The sequence below is a fragment of the Trypanosoma melophagium genome, assembly GCF_022059095.1.
Source record: "Trypanosoma melophagium isolate St. Kilda chromosome Unknown ctg27segment0, whole genome shotgun sequence".
Classification (NCBI taxonomy): Eukaryota; Euglenozoa; class Kinetoplastea; order Trypanosomatida; family Trypanosomatidae; genus Trypanosoma; species Trypanosoma melophagium.
The window spans coordinates 411,849-436,683 of NW_027125158.1; the positions used below are offsets into that span (position 1 = coordinate 411,849).

The 24,835-nt window shown below is 39.2% G+C and overlaps 10 protein-coding genes across 10 annotated transcripts; 9 read left to right on the plus strand and 1 right to left on the minus strand.

The window, feature by feature from the left end:
- Window positions 1-728: 728 nt before the first annotated feature.
- Window positions 729-2,921, plus strand: LSM04_007164 (uncharacterized protein; the record flags this gene model as incomplete). Its single annotated transcript, XM_067333525.1, has 1 exon — window positions 729-2,921. One exon carries the CDS (start codon window positions 729-731, stop codon window positions 2,919-2,921), a length of 2,193 nt encoding a protein of 730 aa, XP_067190540.1.
- A 2,169-nt stretch (window positions 2,922-5,090) lies between these two features.
- On the plus strand, window positions 5,091-5,429 carry LSM04_001435 (uncharacterized protein; the record flags this gene model as incomplete). The annotated part of the gene is made up of 1 exon (XM_067333527.1): window positions 5,091-5,429. One exon carries the CDS (start codon window positions 5,091-5,093, stop codon window positions 5,427-5,429), a length of 339 nt encoding a protein of 112 aa, XP_067190405.1.
- A 61-nt stretch (window positions 5,430-5,490) lies between these two features.
- On the plus strand, window positions 5,491-9,138 carry LSM04_002450 (RPGR-interacting protein 1; the record flags this gene model as incomplete). The annotated part of the gene is made up of 1 exon (XM_067333528.1): window positions 5,491-9,138. One exon carries the CDS (start codon window positions 5,491-5,493, stop codon window positions 9,136-9,138), a length of 3,648 nt encoding a protein of 1,215 aa, XP_067190435.1.
- A 562-nt stretch (window positions 9,139-9,700) lies between these two features.
- Window positions 9,701-10,948, plus strand: LSM04_003313 (uncharacterized protein; the record flags this gene model as incomplete). Its single annotated transcript, XM_067333529.1, has 1 exon — window positions 9,701-10,948. The coding sequence occupies one exon, from the start codon at window positions 9,701-9,703 to the stop codon at window positions 10,946-10,948; it is 1,248 nt and encodes a 415-aa protein (XP_067190449.1).
- Window positions 10,949-11,926: 978 nt separating this feature from the next.
- LSM04_003847 (Rapamycin-insensitive companion of mTOR) lies at window positions 11,927-16,150 on the plus strand (the record flags this gene model as incomplete). The annotated part of the gene is made up of 1 exon (XM_067333530.1): window positions 11,927-16,150. One exon carries the CDS (start codon window positions 11,927-11,929, stop codon window positions 16,148-16,150), a length of 4,224 nt encoding a protein of 1,407 aa, XP_067190459.1.
- Window positions 16,151-16,854: 704 nt separating this feature from the next.
- Window positions 16,855-17,520, plus strand: LSM04_002580 (uncharacterized protein; the record flags this gene model as incomplete). The annotated part of the gene is made up of 1 exon (XM_067333531.1): window positions 16,855-17,520. One exon carries the CDS (start codon window positions 16,855-16,857, stop codon window positions 17,518-17,520), a length of 666 nt encoding a protein of 221 aa, XP_067190440.1.
- A 620-nt stretch (window positions 17,521-18,140) lies between these two features.
- On the plus strand, window positions 18,141-20,543 carry LSM04_007602 (XPG-I domain; the record flags this gene model as incomplete). Its single annotated transcript, XM_067333532.1, has 1 exon — window positions 18,141-20,543. The coding sequence occupies one exon, from the start codon at window positions 18,141-18,143 to the stop codon at window positions 20,541-20,543; it is 2,403 nt and encodes an 800-aa protein (XP_067190553.1).
- Window positions 20,544-20,919: 376 nt separating this feature from the next.
- LSM04_007884 (uncharacterized protein) lies at window positions 20,920-23,079 on the plus strand (the record flags this gene model as incomplete). The annotated part of the gene is made up of 2 exons (XM_067333533.1): window positions 20,920-20,964; window positions 21,178-23,079. The coding sequence occupies 2 exons, from the start codon at window positions 20,920-20,922 to the stop codon at window positions 23,077-23,079; spliced, it is 1,947 nt and encodes a 648-aa protein (XP_067190558.1).
- A 630-nt stretch (window positions 23,080-23,709) lies between these two features.
- Window positions 23,710-24,291, plus strand: LSM04_006277 (uncharacterized protein; the record flags this gene model as incomplete). Its single annotated transcript, XM_067333535.1, has 1 exon — window positions 23,710-24,291. One exon carries the CDS (start codon window positions 23,710-23,712, stop codon window positions 24,289-24,291), a length of 582 nt encoding a protein of 193 aa, XP_067190515.1.
- On the minus strand, window positions 23,745-24,104 carry LSM04_004948 (uncharacterized protein; the record flags this gene model as incomplete). Its single annotated transcript, XM_067333534.1, has 1 exon — window positions 23,745-24,104. One exon carries the CDS (start codon window positions 24,102-24,104, stop codon window positions 23,745-23,747), a length of 360 nt encoding a protein of 119 aa, XP_067190477.1.
- Window positions 24,292-24,835: the final 544 nt, after the last annotated feature.

Here is a 24,835-nt window from a genome sequence, read left to right on the forward strand (position 1 = left end):
ACCTCTACTAATGTTAGTAGTAATGTTTCTTTGCAGAGAAACCCCAAGTAAGCACCGCTTTATATGCTAATATTCATATGCGAATTAAGCGTACTCTCTTGGGGGATATACAAAAATTGACGTTGAATATAATATACCTTTGTTATATTTGTAATAATATATATTTTTTCCTTTTGGACCTATCTATTTGTGTATGACTGCTTTTACATGTTTTCTTGGCTACTGTATCTTTTGAGGTTTTTTTTTTGTTTCTCTCGCAATTATTTTTTCTCTCTTCTTTTTTTTTCTTTCTTTGTTCTTAAGTAATAGTAGTAAGGGAATTATACGCGAAAAGCAAAGTAACGAATTGAAAGGCAATACGAAAAAAAGAAGCAGTGACACAAAATAAGAAGAAAAAAGAAAAAGATCCCGTTTAACCAGGTAACGGATCCTGTCAATACGTGGATAAAGTTTAGAGGTATTCTGCATATTTAAGTAAAGTCAAAGTAGGGTAAAAAACAAAAAAAATACACTCACAAGGAGGGAAAGGGAAATAGAAATAGATATTTCTCCTTTCCTCTCCAATAAGGGGAAAAAAAAAATAAGTTAGGAACCAACTGAAAAAACAAACGAACAAGAGATCCAGTGTAAATAGGATTTTTCTTCAACATCATATTACATCCAACCCTCACACAAATAGTATTACCACTTTCATCTGTTTTTATCTCTCTCTCTCTCCCTCTATCACTATGATGTCTTTTTCACGTCTCCCTCTTATTGTGTTACTTTTACTTTTCTTCCTCCCCTCTCTGTGGGTCCTCGCCGACCCATCTCCCACCAATGACACATTTTTAACAAATTTATCTTCTCCCACTAATAATAATGCGGCTGCCAATAGTGCCAATGGGGCCGGGGATGTGCTCTCACGCAGTGCGGTGATTGTCACCTTCGCCGGTGTGTGGACTCCCGCCGCCGTGCGGAGCGCCTCCTTCGCCGCCGCCGTTGAGAAGGACGTGGCCAACGCACTTGGGCCCCAGCGGGCCGCGGCTTGGCCAGCCGCCCCACCGGACGCAAACGGCGGACTCGCCACAATTGAACTCGAGGCGTGGGGCGACGGGGGCACGCTGGTGGATCGCGTCCTGCTGAACGCCGCGTGGACGCAGACAGAGGCGTACTACGCAGAGGCCACACAGGGCGAGGGAGCCGCAGGTAATGCAGCATCACACTTGTCGGAAGGAGGATCTGCGGCTGTGTTGTCTGGGTCCGGTTCAATTCTAGATACAAGTACAAATACAAATTCAGATTCATGGGAAGATGCAGGCGTTATGCAAAGAATGAAGCTGGTGGCAGTAGATGCTGCTGCATTTGTTTCGGCAACACGTCGAAGTGAGGATATCACGATTCGCTTTAACGGGAGTGGATGGATGGATGTGGAGGAATTACCAGATGCAGAACTGAGTGAAGCCATCTTAACAGCTGTACAATCTGTGGTAGACCCTACTAATACCGGAGGTAATCTTCGGTGTAGTTTAGAAGACCAAATTAATCGTACTGTTGGAGTGGAGTTTAACTTAATGGTAACATCATCTGGTATTCAAAATATTACGCACTTACTCGCATCCCCCAGTTTGTATGAACCTTTACTAACTCACTACGCCAACGTTACCGAAATGAGTGACGGCGCACTTTTGGGAGTTTACAGAACTGCAGTGAGTAAGGAGGAACAGGAGTATCGTACACAGGTTCACACAATATTCAGTGGTTCATGGCATTTGGTTTTACAATCTGCTAAACCAAAAATTATGTCATCGTTAAGAACCGCCATTGCGGATGCACTGGAATTAAATTCTTCTCGTGTTGTTCTGGGTGACGTCAGCGCAAAGAAGTATCCGTACCACATGGAGGTGACCAGCTATGTGATACACAAAAAAAACTTTCCTGTAAATAATATTATTCCTGCCATAGCAGGAGCAAATTTCTCTCAATTATTTGATGATATTTATATAGATTCTGGTGGGGACACAAATGTTGTCCCCACTGTCATGCGATCTGATATGGTTAACCCACGAGTTGCAGAAGAGGAATCTCCTACTCCACTCACCTCTACACATAATTTGTTATTATCAGGAGAAGAATGGCCAGAAGTGCTTCATACCGTAGAAAAGAATAAATTAAAGTCAGCGATTGAAAATGATTTAACAGAGTTGTTACCGTACAGACCAAGCAGTGTCTCTGTATTGGGTTTTCCTCAAGCTAACAGGGACGATGGACTTCGTGTGGCGGTGTCCGTTACACAAAAAGGCACTTCTCATGTTATTCCCATCGCCGTAAACTCTTACTTTGTTCAAGCCAGTTCTCTCCCTCTTACACAGGCCATATATACCAGGAGTGTGGATGCGGCTAATACGGAAATTGTAAATGTTACATGTGCTACAGTGAAGAATACAGGATTTAGAAGTATATGCACATCCCGGTGCATCGGCGTCGCCGCCATGGGTGGTGCCTTGCTCTTATTTTGCATTATTGGATTTATTATCTACTGTGTATGGAGATCCCTTGCACGGTATGTTGACCCAAAGAAAGATGATGAATTTGCACGTATTCCAGCCCAACTCAGCCCCTTTGCGGGTGGTCCAGTGACGAATCCAAACTACAATCCAGCGCGGTCTTTAAATGGGAGTATCCATAACGTAAACCATCGTGTGGGGGATCCCGGTCCAATGTATCCACCAGGCACCTCCGGTCCCGCTCCATTTGCCCCACGAAATGTATTTTCCTCCTCTTCCGCGCCGGAATCACGTTTAGTGACGCTTGCGGGTTCACAGTCAAACCTGTCGGTGGTTCGTCAGAGCGGTGTTTTTATTCCCAGTTCGACAGGCGAGAGGAATATGGATATGGTGATGATGCCACGGGCAGAGTATGAACGGCAGTACAACAACTGAGTCGAGTAATGGTGTCAATCGTGATAAGGTGGGGGAAAGCAAAAAAAAAAAAAAAGGAATAAACATCATTGATGAGTATGGTTATGATTATTTATGATGATAATGGCATCAATGTATGTATGTATGTATGTATGTGTGTGAGAGTGTTGACACACTATGCAATGAGCACACGGTATAAGAGAAATCCCATTTCACGTGTTCCATTACAGAACTAATATTATAAATATGCATTTGCATGTAAGTTGTTCGAGAATAATAGAAGGGGAAAAAAAATGTTCTATGGGCTTCTACTATTTCTCATTCCTAGAGATCATCACAAAGAGCCCTGAGCAAAACACCCACACAAATGCATGCAAAAAAAAAAGTGAAAATTGCATCAAAAAAAAAAAAAAAAGTGGACAAATTCAATAGAATGTGAAGAAATAATAATAACGAAGCGACATTAATGAAGGCAGAAACGAAGAAAAAACAACAAAATATTTGTGGTGCGCAGCTCCCCGAATAAGCTTTCGAGACTCTGATACACTTATCTCTAATGTTGACAGCAGAACCAACGAAGAAGAAGAAGAAAGTAAAATCAATTGGAAGAAAATTGTTTAACGGAATCAAACACGTTAGAAGAACACGGAGAAAGTTATGGAGCGAGCGAGGGACTGTGAGAGGGAGATTTTCCAAATTGTAGAAATAGAAAAATAAACAAATACAAAATAAGACGAGGAAAAGAAAGGGGAAAAAAACAACTGCTGCAAACAAAGAAGCGTACACAAGTTGATCACACCAAGAAAGAAATCATAAACAGGATTCTTTAAAAATTCCAATTGGGCCATATTTATTGTGGCCATTACTCTTCCTTGTTTTTGAGACTTCTCTCTATGCAAATTTTTTTTTCTTTTCCTTCATTTTACTGTACTGTTGGGTGCATGTGAGTCACTTCAGCTTATTTTTTCTTTACATTGAAAAATAATATATAATATGATCGTACCTATCTCAAAATGTTTTTTTTATGTTTCATTTTCCACTCATTTTCTCTCTCTCATTCTTCAGATTCTCATATGTTTGTCAATATATATATATATATGAATTTCTTTTTCTAAACGCTTGTGAGTAGTGTAAGTACCCCATTTTTTTATTGTGCATGCTATACCTGATTCGAAAGTAATGATGTATTATTACATTTTCTGTATTAACACATGAAAAAATGAGGTGAATTATATGGTATGAGTGCTGGTGGCGGAGATGAAAGCGTTTCTATTATTATTATTATTATTATTATTATTATTATTATTATTATTATTATTATTATTATTATTATTATTATTGTTATTATTATTATTATTATTATTATTATTATTATTTATTATTATTATTAATCGTTGTTTGTGGTCATTATTGCTATTATTATTAATTTGCCACTCGTTCTTTTTTTTTTTTAGACCTGAACGAATTTCTTTTTTTTTTTTATAACTTATGATACCCGTATTTTATTGGTGCCATGTGCATATCTGTATGTACTTTGTGTACTTGAGTAGGCACTTGGATAGATATCGATATATATGTGGACAGGAGGCTCGACTTGTTATCACTTTCTGCAATGGATTATTTGTATTCTTTTTCTTGTTATTTGTTATTATTCTTTACAATAATTTTTTGTCACTCTTTGTCTCTTTTTCTTCTTTACTTTGTACGTATATATATTTCTCTGGTACTAAACTGAAGTCCTGCTTCAACGGAGTAAAAAGAAGCAGAAGGAAGTTTGAACAGGAGAAAAAAAAACAAAGGAAGAAAGAAGATCTCTTAATTACTGCTGTGTCCACCACCATCACCACCAGTGGTAATAGGGGGCATCAACAGCCATCGCATTACCACAGTGTAAAAGATAGAAAGAAAAAGGCCTAAAAAGTGAAGGAAATATATATATATATATATATATATATATATATATATATATATATATATATATATATATACAAGTAGACGAATATATATACATACATACATACATACATATATAGAAAGAAAAGATAGAAAGGGCGAAAAAAAAAGAAAAAAAGTGGAACACATTATCACTGCAATTTATCCCTTATTAGATTTACACTGACCGTAATTAACACCATTTGGCTAAGACAACATCAATAGATTATAATAGTTGGAATTTCACAGCAACTATTTATGACGCAACGTACATCCCTGCGAAAGACAACTGAAGAATGGCAGGATGCCTTTTACAGTGTGGATGAACGAAACCGTCAACTACAGAAAAAACTAAACGAACAGGAACAGGAACTAAAGTTACTCAGAGTAGCTCAACGACGTAATGGAACACATAGTTTATTAGCAAAAAATAACAGTGCCATACGTGCTGCACCTCAATCTATGAAACCCAAAGCTTTGAAAAGATCCACAAGTACGGTCTCTGCGAGCCGTCCAACAGAGAAGCCTTCCCCACAAGAACCACTTTCATTAAATACAACAAGGAACAATAACGTATATAATGTCTATGATAAATAATAATAATAATAATAATAATAATAATAATAATAATAATAATAATAATAATGAAAGAGTAGGAATGAAGCATAACGATGATGGACGGAATGTCTGTGTCTCTGCCGTATCCGCTGCCCCGCCGGATCCCATGATGGTGTGGGGAATGGAAAACAGTCTCCAGCACTACGCCACCGCTAATGCCTTATATCATGCAAACGAGGAATTGCGTCAACGCCTGGATGATGCCGCGGCTTTAGTGAAATCGCATCAACACGAACTCGCCGCCAGTCGTGCGGAAATTGTCGCCCTGCAGCGTCGACTCGATAACACCGTGCGGGATTTGCAGCAAGTTGTGCGGGAGCGGGATGTGCAATCCGCACAGGCACGAACAGCCCAGCAGACCGTGCGGGATCTTGAGTCTGCCGTGCGGCAGCGGGACGTGCACTTCACACAAGAGCGATCGGTGTTGGAACGTGAAGTGGCGGAGTTGCGCCGTCGACTCAACACCGGCGCCGACCACAACACAAAACTTGCCGCCGATGTGCAGCAGTTAATTGAACAAAACCGCAGTGATAATGCGATGGTGCAGCAATTGCGATCGCAGCTCAGTACGGCGGAGGCCGCCCTCGCCTCTCAACGCCGCAGTAATGAAGGACTATTAGTGGAACTGCGAGGCGCCCATGCCCAACTCGCAAGAGAACGTCGGCGGGTGTTAGATGTAACGCGACAGGCCCAACTCGCCGAACTCCGCGCAGGCGAGGCGGTGGAATGTCAAGAACAACTCACCGCCGCACAGGAGGCGCGGGCACAATTAGAAGTGCGATTAGAACAGCAACTGCAATTGCAGCACACCGCCCTCGCCGCACAGGCGGAGCAGCAGCAGAAGACACTGCGGGAAGATGTGGCGGAGTGGCGAAGAAACGCCGCCCACTGGGAGGAGGTCGCCCAATTACTTTATCGCGATATCGCCCAACGCACACACGCCCATGTGAGTTGTCGGGAGGCCTGCGAAGAGGCGAAACGTCTGCGTGATGAGACTGCACTCGCCCTGCGGCAAACCACGGATGAACTGAGACTCTGTCGTGCAAAGTTAGATGTGGTGTGGCCAACACACCGGGAGGATACACGGGACTTGTCACCAGCAGAGATTCTCGCCACATTTGGAAATTACCGGGCAACGTTTAAGCAGAAGCGAACACAACAGCGGAAACAAAAACAAGAAACACAAAATGGACTAGAATCGTGGGAGCAGCATGGGAGTTTGTTTGGAAACACACAAACTGGAGTTACTACAGGCCGCAAAGGTGATGACGTTGGTAGTGTTGATGATGATATTAATAACAGTGTAGAATTTACGGTAGAGTTGTGTGATGCACCGTTAGAGGAACAACTGCGTGAATTGCAGGAGGCGAATGCCGCGCTGGTGGCGGAACTAGAACAACTACGACTCACAAATGAATTACAGACGGAACGACTACGGATGATGGAATTGCATGTACGACGGGAGCGAGAAACGGTTGAGGCTTCTACAGCCGCATTAGAACATCGAGAAGAAGCTGCACAACAAATTCTACAATCCCAAATAGATCGTGTAGCATTTCTTGAAGCCCAAGTGCGTTCACTTCGCGGTTATGAAGTTTCGCCAGATCTCTCACTTCATGAACTTGGTGATGGAGAGACGGTGTTTGAACTCTTTCTAGGACAAATATTGTCTACAGAAACGCCAGAAGGTATAGAGTTACGTAATGCTTTTCACCCCGTTTTCTGTTCAGTGGACTTTCTGCTTCACGAGACGGTAACAACGCCTATTGTTACGGGCCTAAATGCATTCCTTGATACAACCGTTGCATTCCGTGTGGCAATGGATGCCTTACTGCAGTGTTATCTGCAATCACGCAAGCTAATTATCCAGCTCCATCGTGTACGTTCACAGGATGAAATTCATGAAATGACATTCTCTACCCATCAGCATCATCATCATAGTGATAGTAATACAGATACAGATGCGGTGGCGATTGCGGCGGCAGAACGTCTTTTCGCTGAACGTCTCTGTGCAACTTTGGCTGAAGGTTCACTCAGTCTTTGGGGACTTGTGGCGGATGAAAAGTGTCGCAATGCGCAGCGACCAACATTACGAGGACATATTCCATTATATACAAATAATGGACATCATATTGCCTCTGTAGAGTTTGCTGTAACTGTGCGAACACCATTTAGTGAGTCCTTCCGTATGTTGGCAGCGGAAGCGGTAAAACACTCAGAGGAATACTTAACAAACATTACAGATACAAGTAGAAGGGTCTCTTTTGCTGCTGATACTAATCCAACTACAACTACAACCATTACTGGTACAACTGCTAATGCTACTAATAATAATATGACCCATAAGTTTGCTACGACAGATATGAGGACACCTTCGCAAGTGAGAATGATTACAGAAAGAGGAAAAGGAACAGAAACGTCAGGAGCAGCAGTATCTACTAAAGCCTCAGAAATAAAAGGAAATTCACCTCCTTCAATGAATATACTCTTGGGTGATGGAAAGATACAATTAGTACCTACTCCTCACCACTCTGAGGCCTTTGAGTGTGTCTCTACGACTTCTTCTTCTACATCTCTATTAGAAACAAAACATTCGGAACGACCTTCTGGTTTTACACTTGTACCTCGAACAGCTGCTGTTGCCAGCGTTTCCTCTTCTTCTTCTTCCACAATTCGTATGTTAATCGTAGATGTATGCAAATTACATTTACCTTCTGATTTAACACCTGTTCCACGTCTCTCTTGCTTTTACACACTTGTTCCACTTGGTAGGGATGTTTATCTCCCAGCTCCTCCAACCCCACGGTATGAGTGTGAGTACTTGCAGGAGGGTGGTAGTGGTGGGACACGTTTCCCAATCGCATCTGTACGGGAATTACTCGCCGTAACACGTGAACCATTCATGTTATTTTTCTTTGATGAATCATCCTCTAGTTTTAATAAAGCTGCTGCTGCTGCTGCTGCTACTGCTGCTACTAGTAGCAGTAATAGTAATAACAGTATGAGTCAAAAGAAACAAACAGAAGGACCATATTGGGCACTAGCAATGGCCGAGTGGAGACTGGCACTTGAACGTCCAGAGGAGTACGTCACATTAGAGCTTTCATTAATGAATCAACGAGGATCTCCGGTACGTGGTGCATTTGTACGTGTACGATTGCTTGCAACAAGTAAAGTTCAAAACGCAGAATCCGGATTAGCTGCTGCTCTTAAGAGGACTCGTGGAAATAATAATAATAATAATAATAATAATAATAATAATAATAATAATAATAATAATAATAATAATAATAATAATAATAATAATAATAATAATAATAATAATAATAATAATAATAATAATAATAATAATTCTAATAGTACCAGTAATATACAGGAGTCTAAAAATCAACAGCAGCCGAAAGAAACTACTGATCCTGCTACTCCTATTACTCCTTCACCTGTTGGGTTTAGTAATAGACACAGCAATAGTGGAAGTATTCTTCCTACTGGTGCTTCTTTTCGTTTTGCTCCTCCTCCACCGTTTTCTCCTTCATCTGCAATGTTTGGAAATCGATCGGCTCATGATGTAACAACAACAACAGTAACAACAATAGCCCGATCTCCACAAGGAGGAGGTGTTGGTGGTAGAGATGGCAATGAAGATTCTATCGAAATGGAGATGTTACGACGACAGTTTGACCATTAGGTGATTTAAAGTCATTGTGTATTGTGTATTGTTTATTTTTATTTTTTTTCACGTTTTCTTCTTGTTGTATGTTTTCCAATGGTTCGGTGAATGAACGAGGATCGAGTGAGATATATTTGATTGAGATTCAAATATGTGTAAATTTTCTTATACATTTCCACTTTTAAGAACAAGGAAAACAATAATGGAGACGCGGCGATTATTGTTTCTCTTATTTGCGTAACAACTCTTCTTTGGACGAATGCGGAGTAAAAAAAAAGCGAAAAAAAAAGGAAAGAGAAATTATAAAAACAAAAAAAAAGAAGAAAGAAAAGTATACGTTACTGAGATTGCTCTGCTGAGGACTGACGAGAAGAATAGTTTTTTGCCACTTTGCTTTTTGTATGGATTATTATTATTATTATTATTATTATTATTATTATTATTATTATTATTATTTTTATTATTATTATTATTATTATTTTTCTGATGTTATTATAGGATTTTTAACGAAGTGTACTAATGTTTTTCCTTTCTTTATTTTCTTTTCACTTTTATTTTCTTCCACAGCCTCTACATCCACATGATGTACACAAACAATGAAAGTGATGGAGGAAAAGGTACGCCACACCTCCTCCTTTCATTAGATAACAACGGTAAGAAGAACAACCACAGCCACAACAAGAAGAACAGCATCAGCAATAATAGTAACAATAACAGCAATATTAATGATATCAGCGTTGGTAATAGTAGTAGCGTTCCACCAACGGCGCAACTTCCACAAAAGTTGGTACTTCCCAGTGGTGCTGGTAGGGCTGTTCCACGTACAATCATGCAATCATCCATAAACACAAAGTTAAAACCAAAAACAGTCATTGCAGCATTAAGACAAGGTCGTCCTTTGCCTATTGAACCTTCTACTACTACTAATATTACTACTAATATTATTACTACGCCTGCTGCTGCGGCTTCTTCTTCCTCATCTTCTCCTCCCTCGCGTATCTCAGATGTTCTTTCAGGAGGAGGAGGAGGAGGACGTGAAAGTAAGACAGAAGTACAGACTAAAGGAACTCTTGTGACAAGTACTTCCACTAATAGAACACGGTTAGTGCAGGGAAAAGTAAAATCCACGACGACAACACCATCTCCAACATCATCATCTTTATTATCAACAACACCACCAACAACAGGGGCAGTTACAGTATCCGAAACTCCTTCTATATTTGATGAAGCACCTGTAGAGGCTAGTTTAGAATACCTCACTCGCCCACACCGCTCATGGGATAGTGCAGTGCGAACAAGAGAACTTCGTATGCGGAAAGTACAAGAACAGTATCGCGCTTCTACAAGTCGCCTTACTTCTACCAGTTCCTCATTAAACTCCACACAAATCTCCACCACCACCTCCCCCGCAAGTGAGCGAAGTCTTTCTAGAATAAGTTTCAACAGTGCCCCGCCAACTTTTGGACGGGCCATTGCAATGTCCCGCGCACTGGGCAGTAGAACAGGCACAAGTAGTGGTGTAATTAGACGCGGACGACTGGGGATGTTGCCCAACAACCGCACAGAAACGGAGGGACTTCATGTGGGCGGAAGTCGTCTTTTGGGTCAAGCGGCACTCACAACAGGCGTGGGATTTCCCACACCGCTATTCACACGACAGAGACCACTGCCACTCGGACAGACAACGTCTTCACTGAGTGTTGGGAGTTCAGTACAGACAGAGGGTCGGGGTGGTGGTAGTGATAGCAATAATCATAATAGTAATAGTAATAGTAAAGGAGCAGTCGTACGGGGTGGAATGCGTGAGTTTGCTTTTTCAATGCAATAGAAGATGTAGGGAAAAATAAAAAGAAAAAAGAATGAAAGAATGAAAAAGGAAAGAAACCTATACGTCAAATATGATCCCTAAATGTGATATTTTTTCTTGTGATGTGGAATTATCATACTCTTTGTGTTTCCTTTCGTTTTCTTTCGTTTTCTTTTTCTTTTTTGATTTCTCTCTCTCTCTCTCTATCTATCCATTTATATATGTGTGTTTGTATGTGAAACAGAAGAGATGCAAATAACTCTTCTACACCTCATTGAAGGGGGTAACAGTTTTTCTTCTTTTTTTTTCTTTTACGTCTATTCTTATATGTACTCCATGCTCATGAACAATATAAAAAAAAGACAAGAACGAGATGAGACTGGGAAACCACAAAAAAAAAAGCAGGAATGGGACAAAGTGACGCTATGATGAAATTCCAGAGTGTAACTCTGTTTTGAGTGTATTTTTTTTGTTTAACTTGCCTGAACTTGTTGCCCTCTTTTTTATTATTTTTAACTTGATTTTTTCATTTCTTTTCTTTTTTTCTTTTCTTACTAACTGATGAACGATTCTTTTAATATTTATATTTATTTCTTCTGGTAACTCACTATATATACAGCTCACTTGCAGTTGTTGGATCGATATCGTTCCACGGGTGGGCGGTCAGAGTAGAGGGAGAAATTGGTAAAATATCGCTTTGCGCCACTTCATATTTCATCAACGATCACTCAGGGAAGGCCAATACTATTACTAATAAACAAAAAAAAGAAACAGTCACATATATATATATACAAGGGTTAGTGTTTTTTTTTTCGATCGTAGATAGTTTATTATTATTATTATTATTATTATTATTATTATTATTATTATTATTATTATTATTATTATTATTATTATTATTATTATTATTATTATTATTATTATTTTGCCTATATAGATACTATACAGAGATTCTGTATACTGTTCAGCGATACTGAAAAAAACAAAACAAAAAGAAGAATGTCAATCGCTGATCTTAGCGCTGCAGCACTTGAGTTACTGCAGAAGTTCTCCATTGATGTCAAAGAATTCACTAAAGCACGAGTGCGGTATGGAAAAGTCCAGGCAGAATTGCTTTCAGGAGAGGGAGAATTGTCAAAAACAATAACAACAGTATCATCATCATCAGTGTTAGCAGAAGAAAGTGGGGAAACTACTAATTTAGATTTCTCATCAGAGAAGGTTCTCGAACAACTTAATGAGGCTTGGCAAGAGTATTTCACACTAATGCAGTCTAATTTTCGAAAAGTATCCACCACCCTTGTGGATGAAATGCTGGAAAAAATGCAAAATAGGGTTTCTGCAACCGAACGAGCGGAGAAATTAAATGAGCTTTGTGCTTTTGGAGAAAAGTGGTACGTACGAAATGAAAAATACTTTAGTTTCCCAAATACCGAAAAATTAGTATTAATTGTGGAAGAGGCATTAGATTCTTCTAGTCGTGTAATGCGACTTTTAGGGGCACAACTTACTCGTATTTGCGCCGCAGATGTAATGTTTACACGTTGTTTTTTCTCACGTGGCGGCAGTGGGCTTATTGGTATGTGTCTAGATCGTGAAAATGCCACAGAATTAGAGTATGGACTTAATATGTGTTCGCGATTAATTGAACTTTACGAGAGTGATCCAAAGGCGTATCCAAAGTTTCCCTATGGTTGGATGTATCGTATCGGTGCATTACTTGATGTACAAGATCCAGTTCCAAATGTTCCACCTAAACGTAAAAGTCAAGCTATTCGTATTGCTGTAAAATTACTTCGACAATTTCCAGCAATGTCAACAGCGGCATCATTGCATACAATTCTTCTTCGTTGTTGTATTCAAAAATCGGCAGCAACACTTGATGAAATACAAAGTATTTTACGAGTTATTTTAGAATTGTTTGATCGTGTGGAAACACGACAATATATACGATGTGGTGATTTGGATATATTATATGCACCATTTTTGTATTCTAATGATAAAAGTAGTGATGAAAGGATAGCTTTAATGAATGGAGCAAAAGATGTTATTGCTATGCTAATGCGAAGTTGGATTGGTATTATTTGGTTATCTTCTGAAACAAGAGGATTACGAGCCATTATTGATATTTTACACCTTCCAGGTGATTTAGACTGTAAAATGGTAATATTATCACTATTTAATAAGGTTCTTTTTCAATTAGCTCCACATCGTGGTATATCTTTAATGGAAAAATGGAATGGTCTTGAAAATCAACGAAACGCCTCTGCGGAAGTAGAAACTGGCATACATGATGGATGTACAGGTTTTATGGGAGGTGGTGAATCTTCACAACTACTTGGTGAAAGTGGTAAAAATGTAGTTTGTTTCGATGCCATGTTGGGGGAATTAGTTGAGAGTCAGGAGGAATTTGTTCCAACAACCAAGGCTATTGGTTATCACGTACTTGATCCACTTCTTGGACGAGTATTATTATTACTTTCATACCATGGACTTCCATTAGCTTTAGTTTCTATTATTCAGAATGGTTCTACTAGTCGTGTTCTCACAGTAACGACTTCTTCACTTTTACAGGATATGTTAGTTTTAATGGATACGGTTCTTCCAATTCATCCTGTAAAAAAGTTACATACGGCTCTTAATAAGGCAGTTGGTCGTCTGGCAGAAGAAGGTGATTTATCATTTGGTGGTGGTCTTACTTCACGTCTTTTTCAACAATGTAAAGTTGGAAAAGATATAAAAGTTTCCTCTTCTGCAACTGCTACTGCGGATAATATGATAACAACTGAAAGAATAAATTCACTATCAAGTACAACATTAGCAACATATGAATTAGGATCTCTAGAAGTAGATGATGTGGCTTTTGAGCAGCTACTTTTAGAAACAAATGTAGAACGGGCAAATAGTTTTGTTGGTTGGAATTATGATTTATTACTTCTCTTAATTCAAGGACCACTTAGAAGTTTGCCACGTTTTAAATGGGTAATGAACCATACACATTTTTTTCATAAACTTATTACGTTTTATTTACCTACACTGGATTCACAAGTACAAAAATTTGTATCATTACGACCTGAGGAATGTACCCCACAGGTTTCTGTCTTTGGATTAGGTTTATTGGATTTATTTTTATCTACACCTCAAGGGGTGCAGATACTTGATAATTTTGATTTTACTACGGCTCTTGCTAATAGTATCCAAGAGGTGATTGATGGAAATCCACGAATATTAAATCGTCAACGTGTTGGTTCACGTGTAGGACAAACATTACTTCGTATGGTAGGTCGTTATTCTCTTTCAGCAAATGGACTTATGACGATGAAGGAACATAATATGTTTTTTATTATTAATAACATTTTTACACAACTCTCTGGTGAACGAGTTACTAATTCTTCAGGAGATGATACCTTACAAGATGTTTGTCTTCAATTATTAGAATATCTCTACATTGGTGCTGTACCTAATTATGGTGTTTGTGAAGAAATTCGACAAACATGTCGTTCAGCCCTTTGTAATGATGCTAATGCGATACGCTTATGTGCTGCTAATCAACTTCGTAAGGCTTTATGGCGTGATCTTTCTACCTCTATGCGTTGGGGTATAGAAACTTTAGTTCAAGCATTACATGATGATTATTATAACGTTGTTGAAACGGCTTTTAAACTTTTACTTAGTATTTGTCTATGTTCAGATGAAGCATTAGACTATTTAATATCTCTTTCCCCCACTGTATTAATGGAAAGTGACGTTATACGCGATCATGCCCAGCAATTAAGTCTTAACATGCTACTCTATTGTATCGTAGGAAGACCCTCTGGTTTTCGTTTTCTACAATGTTATGGTTGGGTAGAAGAGGAATTACTTCGTTGGGAGGAAACCGAGTCGGCACATCACGTCGTTCTTATTGAACGCATGCAGTCTGGTGAACCGGTCGATACTGCGATAGACTTCCGTGAAGGTATGAGTGGACGTTGGCGACAGCAACAACATCATGGTCGCACCTTATCCGATCCCCTCGCTTCTCTGTACCGTACAGCCGTATTAACACCGACTGTGAGTGCGTCGAGAACGGCATCTGCAGGCACCACCACCACATCCGGATTCTTTCCAACCCACTTTGCCGCCGTACTGTGTAAATCGAATGAGGGTTGTACACTCTTTAAACACAGTGATCTCTGGCAGCGCTCGATTAAGCGTATTCTCGATCAATCCCTCCCACCCGATATTGTCTACGATGATGGCACCGATGGAAGAAGTGAGACGAGTGATGAGGAGGGCGACGACGCCGATGAGGCGGAACGGGCATTAGGCGAAGAAGATCCATCATTTTGGGGTCGACTCGGTGTAAAGGCAGACGCCGCCGCCGCAACAAGACGGGCAGAAGCACGTCAATTGCATTTATTAAGAAAAGGTTGTTTGCCATCCTCACAATCGGCGCGATTACTATCTGCCTCTCGTGGGTATAAACCAGCCGCCCAGTCGTATCTGTTAGATTGCGTTGGTGATATTGCGGAATTAAAAGATGCGATTCTCTGCGTCTGTCATGCCGCCTCTAGTGATACGGGATTTGCCCTTGTGCGTACGGTGCCAGGATTACAGAAACGTCTGATCGCCCTCACACAATTTGCAGCTATTGTAACCGTACGTAGTGTTTGTCTGCTGGGGGCGTGTTTACTGGCACGATCTAAGCGATCGGCGGAGTTATTATCCTCCATGTCATTTTATGTATTAAATGCAAAGAACGCCTACACCAGTGCCGATGGTGTGCCATACTCCGTCGCCCTCGCCTACTTGAAACCCTCCAAATGGACTTCATTGGGTAGACGCACCAATCACGCCAAGATGTCCTCTCACTTTGCCCACATTCAAGAAAATGATAGTACGGGCGATGGGAATAGCATCTGTGCGGTGCTCGAGCGGGTGAGTAATGAGACAGCCGTGAACCCGCAATCCCGACGGATTTGGGATCAAGTCTCGGCGCTCTGTAATCCAGTGAGTCGTGAGGGGGCGAAGAATCGACTCTATGCACTGATGAAACATCAACCGCAGGTGTTTGTGGAGCCGCAGATGCGGCGAATGTTAATGGATGCGGCGCTAACGTTTCGTATGCGGCACACGGAGCGGAAATTCATTGCCGATCTGTTAGAGAATGCACCACTAACTAAAGGGAAGACAACAAGCCGCCGGGTTACATACGTGACGTTGCATCCACAGTGGAAATAATGGAGAATATTGGTGTGGTATATATATATATATATCTTTTTGTGTGTGCGTGTAAGTGTGTGTGTGTTTTTTTTTTTGGAAGTGAAGTTGCTTTGATTGCCAAAGAGAACAAGAAAGAAAGAAGGAAAGAAAGAAGAGAAAAAAAAACGAGAGAAAGTAAAAAAAGACAGAAACGAGAAGTATTGGATTGTGTGAGGAATGCTGTGAATCCTTATTCATTTTTTTTGCGTACAGAGTAATAGGGAAGAATGAAAACAAACTTTTACTCTTTGACCTTCTCTCTCTCTTTCTATTTCATATATACATGATCATTTTTTTTGTGTGTGTGTATGTGTATGCGTAGATACAGTGCTTTATGCTCACACTATACAACTTTACTACATGTCTATGTAGTTATTCGTTGTTTTTTTTTTTTCACTTTTCCTTTGCCTGATTACATGCAATAGATAAATACCTATTCTATTGTAGTTGTTTATATTTTCTTTTTTTCTTTCTGCTTTTCCCAATACCTCTTTTATTACCAGATAGCGCCTTGTGGGTGAGTGAAGTTTCGAAATACGACGTTTGTTTGTATCTATCTATTTCTATCTATCTATCTATCTATCTATCTATCTATCTATCTATATATATATATATATATATAGTTGTTGGTATACCTGTATTAGTCTCTCAGTCTGTCTGTGCGTATAGCTTTCCCTCGCATCATGACAGAGACAGCAGCATCCACCACTACCAATAGTACAACAACAACAACTACTACTACTACTACTAAAAATAATAGTAAGAAGACTAATAATAATAATAATAATAATAATAATAATAATAATAATAATAATAATAATAATAATAATAATAATAATAATAGTAGTGGTAATAATAATGGTAAAAGACGTGAGGCGTTGTTTCTCGATGGTGCCGAACAATTTATCTTTGACTTTGGCACTTATGCTAACGCCCGCGAGAGCAGTCCAACCACTGCCCATATTACAAACATAACTAGTACTAGTACTACTGCTATACACAGCACAGAAGAATCCCTGCCAACAGACGCAGAGCCAATCTCAACAGTACATGAAAAACAAGTGATTATCCCACCATTAACAACTGAAGAAGTAAAACGTTGTTTTCACAGTGCGATATCCGCAGGGAATCGTGTTTTTGTGAATCTTACACTTGAGGACGCCCTCACACAATTTCAATTGGGACTGCGGAAGTATGGAGAGGCACTCTATCGGCAAATGAGACAGCAGAAGAAACAACGCACAACAGCGAAGAAACAACATGGAGATCGGGTACGTGTACAGCCACATCATAGTAGCAATAATAATAATAATAATAATAATAGAGGCAAAAAGCGAAAGCGGGTATAAGCATCTCAGAATTTCTTTTTGTTGTTGTGGAATATCAAATAAAACTGATTAAAGCAGCGTTGCTGCTGTGTTACTTGAGAAATTAAGAAAAAAGAAACAAATATAAAGAAAAAACTCTGTTATTGTGTTCCCAGGTATTAATATACCTCTTTCTTTTGCTTTGCAGGGTAGAACCTAAAAGTAAAGCAAGAGAGAGAAAAAATAATAATAAACGTTTCCTTTTCCCTTTCCCTTTTTTTTTCTCCTTGAATGATTTTTTTTTTTTTTTGCACATAAGCGCATTTGTAATTAACGGGGAGTTGTACAAGACGTAAAAAGGGATTTTTTCTTTTCTGAGGAGAGAACTAAGAGGACAGTTCCCGCCTCTATATTTACCTAAACTCACAAAAAGACACCCGTAGAAAAAATCAAAAAAAAAGGTAGAAAAAACAAAAAAAAAATAAAAACGACTTCTTTTTTTTACATTTAGAAAAACTTGTGGTTGTCGTGCACACCACAACTTTTCCTCACCTACAGAATAGAAAATCTAGTTTGATTTGTTGGAAAAAAAAATTGATATACTTATATCTATCAATATATAATTTCAAATCTAACGAGAAAGGAGGGAATATAGAGCTGCTATGGGAATAAAAGGACTTTGGGCGGAGGTACGACCTGTTTGTCGTCAATCACACTTATCTAGTTTCCGAGGACAGCGCGTGGCTGTTGACATGTATGTTTGGCTTCACCGCGGTATTCTGGGCAGTGTGCAGTTAAACAGTGAAGCCGATGTGGCAGCCTTTATGGAATCCACATCCACTTCCTCTGATACCACCGGTGGTGCAGAGAGTTTAGTTCAACTCAACACGAGATTACTACAATTTGTGGTGAGTCGTGTGGAGTTGTTATTGCGATGTGGGATTCACCCTGTGCTTGTCTTTGATGGGGCCCCAATCCCAATAAAGCGGGAAACAGAGAATGAACGTCAAATGCACCGTGCCGCTCGTCTAGCAGAGGCGGTGCAAGTCTTAAAGGATGGACCCGCATCCAATCCCCGTGCACGGCAGGAGGCCGCACAATTACTGGAAAAGGGAATGGATATAACGACAGAGTTGGCACATGCGGTTATTCAGGTTTTACAGGAACGTCGACTGGAGTGTATTGTGGCACCATATGAGGCAGATGCCCAATTGGCGTATTTGTGTAAAGAGGGATATGTACAGGCGGTGATATCGGAGGATAGTGATCTCATTGCCTATCAGTGTCCATGCTTAATCGCTAAACTTGATTTTCACGGGAACTGTGAGGTTTTATCGGCACAAGATGTACCACGATGCCCAAGTTTTCAAGGATTGTCGTATAAATATTTTTTAGTGGGTTGTATTCTCAGTGGATGTGATTATTTACCCAATTTACGTCATGTTGGGGTAAAAAAGGCATTTCGATTAGTGGCTCAAGCCACTTCCGTCTCTAGTATAATGGATACACTAAACGTAAAGTTTGGATTTTCAAAAGATGAGTTATCGAGATATGAGGCTAAACTACAACAGGCATTTTACTGCTTTGCCCATCACTTGGTATTTGACCCAATACGAAAGGAAGTAGTACACTTTACACCACTACCAGAACGTGTTCCATTTAAAGCTACACTTCTGGGGGATTTATTAACAAATGAAATGGCACAAAAGATTTGTGGTGAATGTTTGTTTGATCCAGTCACACGAACACTCTACCGGGGTTGTTATCAATACTGTGTACGAGAGTATTGGAAACAAACACGGGGAGGACAAACCTCATTAAATACATATAATGGATTTCAGGGAATTCAATCTCCGCGGGTGACTATAGTATTAGGCTCAAACAACTCCAATCCCACCGGAGATATTATATCATCACCAACAACAACACTATTCTCATCTCCACTACAGAAAGTGGGTGTGGCGTCTGGTTTCTGCGCAACAACAATGAGAACAACACGTGTATCAACAGTGGTGCGTTCAAAGTACTTTACAAAGGGAAGATGGAAGGTGGAGGATTGGGAGGATGACACTAGTAGTAGTAGTAGTAGTAGTACTAATACTACTACTACTACTACTACTACTACTACTACTACTACTACTAATAATAATAATAATAATAATAATAATAATAATAATAATAGTGGTGGGGAAAAGAGTAACAGTGGTATAAGTAGTAATAACCAAACTCAGAATACCAACGCCTTTGAAGATATGCTTTCTGAGACTACATACAAAGATCATAGAATAACCCCTTCATATAATCCTACTGAAAGTTTTCCTATACCAACCGATCTGGTAATGGCTTCTGTACAGAAAAGTCCCTCCATAATGACTGCCGCACAAAAGAAAAGAACAGAGACAAACGAAGAGTACTCTTGTGATCCATCTAGTGTATTATCATTGGTTTTACCTTCTCTCTCAAACCCATCTCAAATAACGGAGGATCAATCACGTGTAGGAGTTGCTGGTAATAAAACTCTAGGCACAAAATATACGAAGGAATGTGCTCATGTGTGTAAACAGTGCGATCAACGTCACTCCGTTTTTGAGGATTGTTTTCTCAGGAAAAAAGTATTGGATTGTATGACTGAAGATAAAGAGGAGTATGCACTTGGTAATAGTAATAGTAGAAGTATCACCACTAGTGAGAATAACGGTTTTCAACTTTCTATAGAAGCAAAGTTTGCTACAAAGCGAGCAAGGGAGACAGCAGTAAACCCTGTTCTCTTTCAACCGGTGTTTAAACCTCCTGCCTCTACAGAAAAAGGAGGAACTACTACTGTCATATCAAACAGAGAAGAAACAACTTTCTCTACTAATAGGAGGAGAAAGATGGGTTCTACCACTTTAGCTTTGCGGAAACACAATCAAATTCCCTTTGCTGCTGTTAATTATAATGTTGATGGTGTTATCGATGCTGATGAATTCAAAGATAATGCTGCGGTTTCACAGGTTAAGGATGCCACTGAAAGGACCGGATTAGCTGCCAAGCTATTTGAAAAATTGGCATTTGCACGAAAATAGGAGAACTTCATTGATACTTAACATTTATTATTATTATCATTATTATTTGTTCTTTAAATAATTATGGATTTTGAGTGTTTTTTTTCTTTTGTTATTGTTGTTAAACTCACCTACACTGTTTCTTAGAAAAGAGTAACCTTTAATAGCCTCTAGCTAAGGCTGAATTAACTTTAGGGTCGGAATTTACTGGTCGTTCTACTCTCGTCACAAAAAGAAAAATGTGTTAACTTTGTTTGATGAGACGTTACATATTCGTTTCTCACACAATAAAACAGAAATGAGAGAAACCAATATTACCAGCAATAGCGATAATACTTTCTGTATTCCGATAGTTATATATATATATATATATATATATATATATATATATATATATATGGAGGATTTCCTCGATATAAATATTGAATTAAATGCATTCTACGTGTTTCATTATTATTACTCTTGTTTTTTTTTTCTTTCTTTTTTATTTTTGAGTCACAGTATGAAGTTGTGAGGCATATAGTGCAAATAACAACAACAAAGAGAAATAAAACGATTAAGGGACTGTTGTTTATTTCTCAGTGAATAATAATTAAGACAGTGGGAGTCCAGTTGTGTATTAAAACTGTCGACGACAATACCGCGATCACTGCAGCGACTGCTGCGGCGCCTTCCTATTGGCTGCTCCACTCTATTTCTTAATGAACTCCAACCGAATAATCAGTCAATTTTCCTTTTCAAATGTTGGAATGCGGAAAATCAAAAACAAAGGGAGAATACCGCCGATACTGTAAGAGGTGTTCGTCTCTCACGAAAAGAAGTGAGCTCACATGCTTCTATTCGAATTGCACGAAGACGTGAATTATTGGGATCATCATCATCGTTATCATCATCAAGAGTAGCTTATGAGAAGGATAATGATATGGCGCATTGTACATCTGTGCCTAATTTGGAAAACATGGAAACTGTATTGCAACTTCCGCAGGGATCAAGTGGAGAGTTAGAGGCTTATCGTACACCGCATCCAAATTTACTCCTAAGACCGACATTGTTTTTTCTAGTAGTCCCATGTGGTGCTTTTAAGAAACATAATAATAATAATAATAATAATAATAATAATAATAATAAGTGTGAGAATGCTTCTTCTTACTCGCATACTTCTGCTGATGTAGAAGCCGTTCTCCAAGAACATCTGGTGTTACTTAAGAAAACACTATACTGGCGTGAATTTCCTTCTGTTTCAGATGATAAGGATATGAAAAGAGAACTCCCAGAGGTGATATTTGAGGGTTTATGGGGATGTACACTTTCACAGGTGCGACGAGCAGCGGAAATGGCGACTAAACATAACAATTCCTCTCGAGTATTTCTTATTGGGAATAGTCGACAACGTTTACTTTCGGGTGAAGGGCCAACACTGCGGGAAATGGGAAATTGGTGCCCATCCGCATTTCGTGGATTTCAAATTGATGTACACTCCACAGAACAGGCAGAGACTTCCTCACACTCTTCAGCACTACTGCTGTTGGAGGAGGCGCAGCGTGGATTCGCCGCTAAAATGAATGATACACACTTTAATAATAATAATAATAATAATAATAATAATAATAATAATAATAATAATAATACTAAGGATAGAAATTCGAGAGGCGATCTACATGAAAACTCCACTCAAGTGGAACATGCTGTTTCCTTTGCTGTTGCTGAAGTAATTGTGGATCCCAAACGAGATGCTTTTGTACAATGGGAGTGTGTGCGTGATAACTCTCTTACCGCCCGCTTGTTTGAGGCCCTTTACGATCGACGACACTTCTGCACCGCTGATGCCGTTTTCTTTGCCGCTGAACACGTCGTTTTGCCTTTTCTCATTAGTGGTGAATGCTCCTCCATATCAACATGTTGTTTATATAAATCTAATGTTTTAACGTCGGCACTTCATTCGTGGAAACTACGGCGTTGGACAGAACTTCACACGCTATTACGTTGGCGGTATTTTGAATCCGCATTTGGGGCACTTTCGCAGGTATTAAGAGCGGAGGATGTGGCTGCCGTTGGGGGTGGTCTTGATCCATTTATTCTTCCACTGCATGATGTGTTTATTCAACGTGTTTTACTTCCTAACATGCGGGCGTATTATCACGAACGCCATCACGATTACCGCAGTGAAACTCCACCACTAACAACAATAACAACAACAACACGGACTAACACTACAGTAAGAAAAAAGATATCTGTAGATACGGATGTGGTACAGGCGACTACCGGTACGGTGGCTATACTGGATTTTTTTAATAGTCTCATTACTGAATCTCAAGGAGGATGTGAGAGGGATGATCATATGGATGAAGGTGACCATAAAGGAAGAAAATTGATAGATATGAATGATACAAAGGATGATGATGATAATGATGCGTTAAGTGATGTTTACTTTGCGCTGGAGGACCTACCAGGACTAGTGAAGTATCTCCTTTATTTTAATCAGTATTTCAAGGTATCTAATGATGCTACGAATGTATCCTTTGCTTTACAGGAGAATTCAGTTGTGCAAGTTTTTTAAAAAAACAAACAAAGAAACAACCAAACGAAGGAAAAGGAACATAAGAGATGACATACATAAAAGACAGAGGGAAATATAGATAACCACACATACTGAAGTTTCCTTATTGGTGTTTTGTTATCTATTTATATCTAAATTGAAATACAGATTCATAAACCATGCACTCTTGAAAGAAGTTACTACTTCTGTATGTGTTTCTTCTCTGTTTTGTTTTTCTTTGCGTTTTATTATTATTATTATTATTATTATTATTATTATTATTATTATTATTATTATTATTATTAGGATGCGAATGGAAATAAATTGGAAAATTCCCATTTACATTATTTTTCTGCTCCTTTTTTTCTTTTTCTTTTTTGGATTCTACACCTTTTTTTTTTCCTTCACCCTCTGTGTATCTCCTTTTATTTCTACACCTACATTTATCCTGCTTGACAACGGAAGGGAATTTCTTCGCTAGTAACTGAAGCTTCTCAGAGGTGTATTAATCTACGGTGCTGCTCAATAAGGCACGTTTGCACCCATATACCGATATATTTTATATATTTATATACACATATATCTATTTATATAAAAAGATATATATATATATCTACATATATATAGGAGACGTGTTGTGGATTTATATCCATGTCATTGATCTGTACATCAGCAATAAGGTCCCCTTATGTGCAGCCGTGGAATGATAAAATCAACGCCGTAAATGCCCACCCAGCAGGGACTTTTCCTGCACCGTTGGATAGTGTTTTTATACTCAGAAAGAGAACAACTGGCAGTACGAGCAACGCACTCAGTACCCAGAGTGCCAGCAGTACGGAGTTTTCGTCTAGTTTAAGAACAGGAACAACAACAACAAACGCGGGCGTCTCACCGATGCCTAATTTTACCGCACGTTCGCCAGGGCGCAAATCCCAATCGGGGAAACCGTTCGCCCTCCCGGATATTGGGACGCAGAACAGCGAAAGCAGTAAGGGAAGATGTCCAGAGAAAGTCCTCAATGAAAGTGGAATAATAAAGTCAAACATAACACAGACGACGGTTCTGCGGGGAAGAAAAGCGGGTTCTGTGTCTGATGTACGTCATGTACACTTTTCGGATTCGTTTAGTACAAAGTCTGTTGCGTCCTCACGTTTGCGAAGTTTGGCTGATCAGATAATTATGGCCCTTCTCTCTTTACTGACTCTTGTTTTCCTTCTGCTGGTAATCGTGTAGTAGAAGTTGATTTCATCGGTTTGTTCTTTTTTTTCTTTTCTTGTTTTATTCCCCTCCTTGTCTTTTTTTTTCGCTTTTTTTCATTTCTTTTACTTTACTAGATCGGTGAATTATGCGTTAGCTCACTTGTAGTTTCACTTGTGTTTTCTGCATTCTTTGTAATTCATTACAGATATGCATTTACATATATTTATTTATTTATTTATACCGACACACAAAAATACTGCTAAGATTCTTGTGGTCAATGTAGTTGTAGAGACTTTTCTTGGGTAATAGTGGAGGACAACAGGTTTTCTAAAAAAAAAAAGACAATTTAGTTAGTGACTCCCCTTTGTTTTTGTTAATTCTCTTTTCCCACCCCTTTTTCTTTTGGTAGTTTTTTTTTTTGCTTCTTTCTTTGTTTTTTAATAAGAAAAGTTGCCCTCTAATTCTATTTGTATTTCCTGATGCGTTGACAGAGTCGTATTAGGCAATGTTCAGGAAAACAAACAAACAAAAAAAGAACATTTCTTACATGTTCATGAGTTTAAAACTCCTTTTTTTC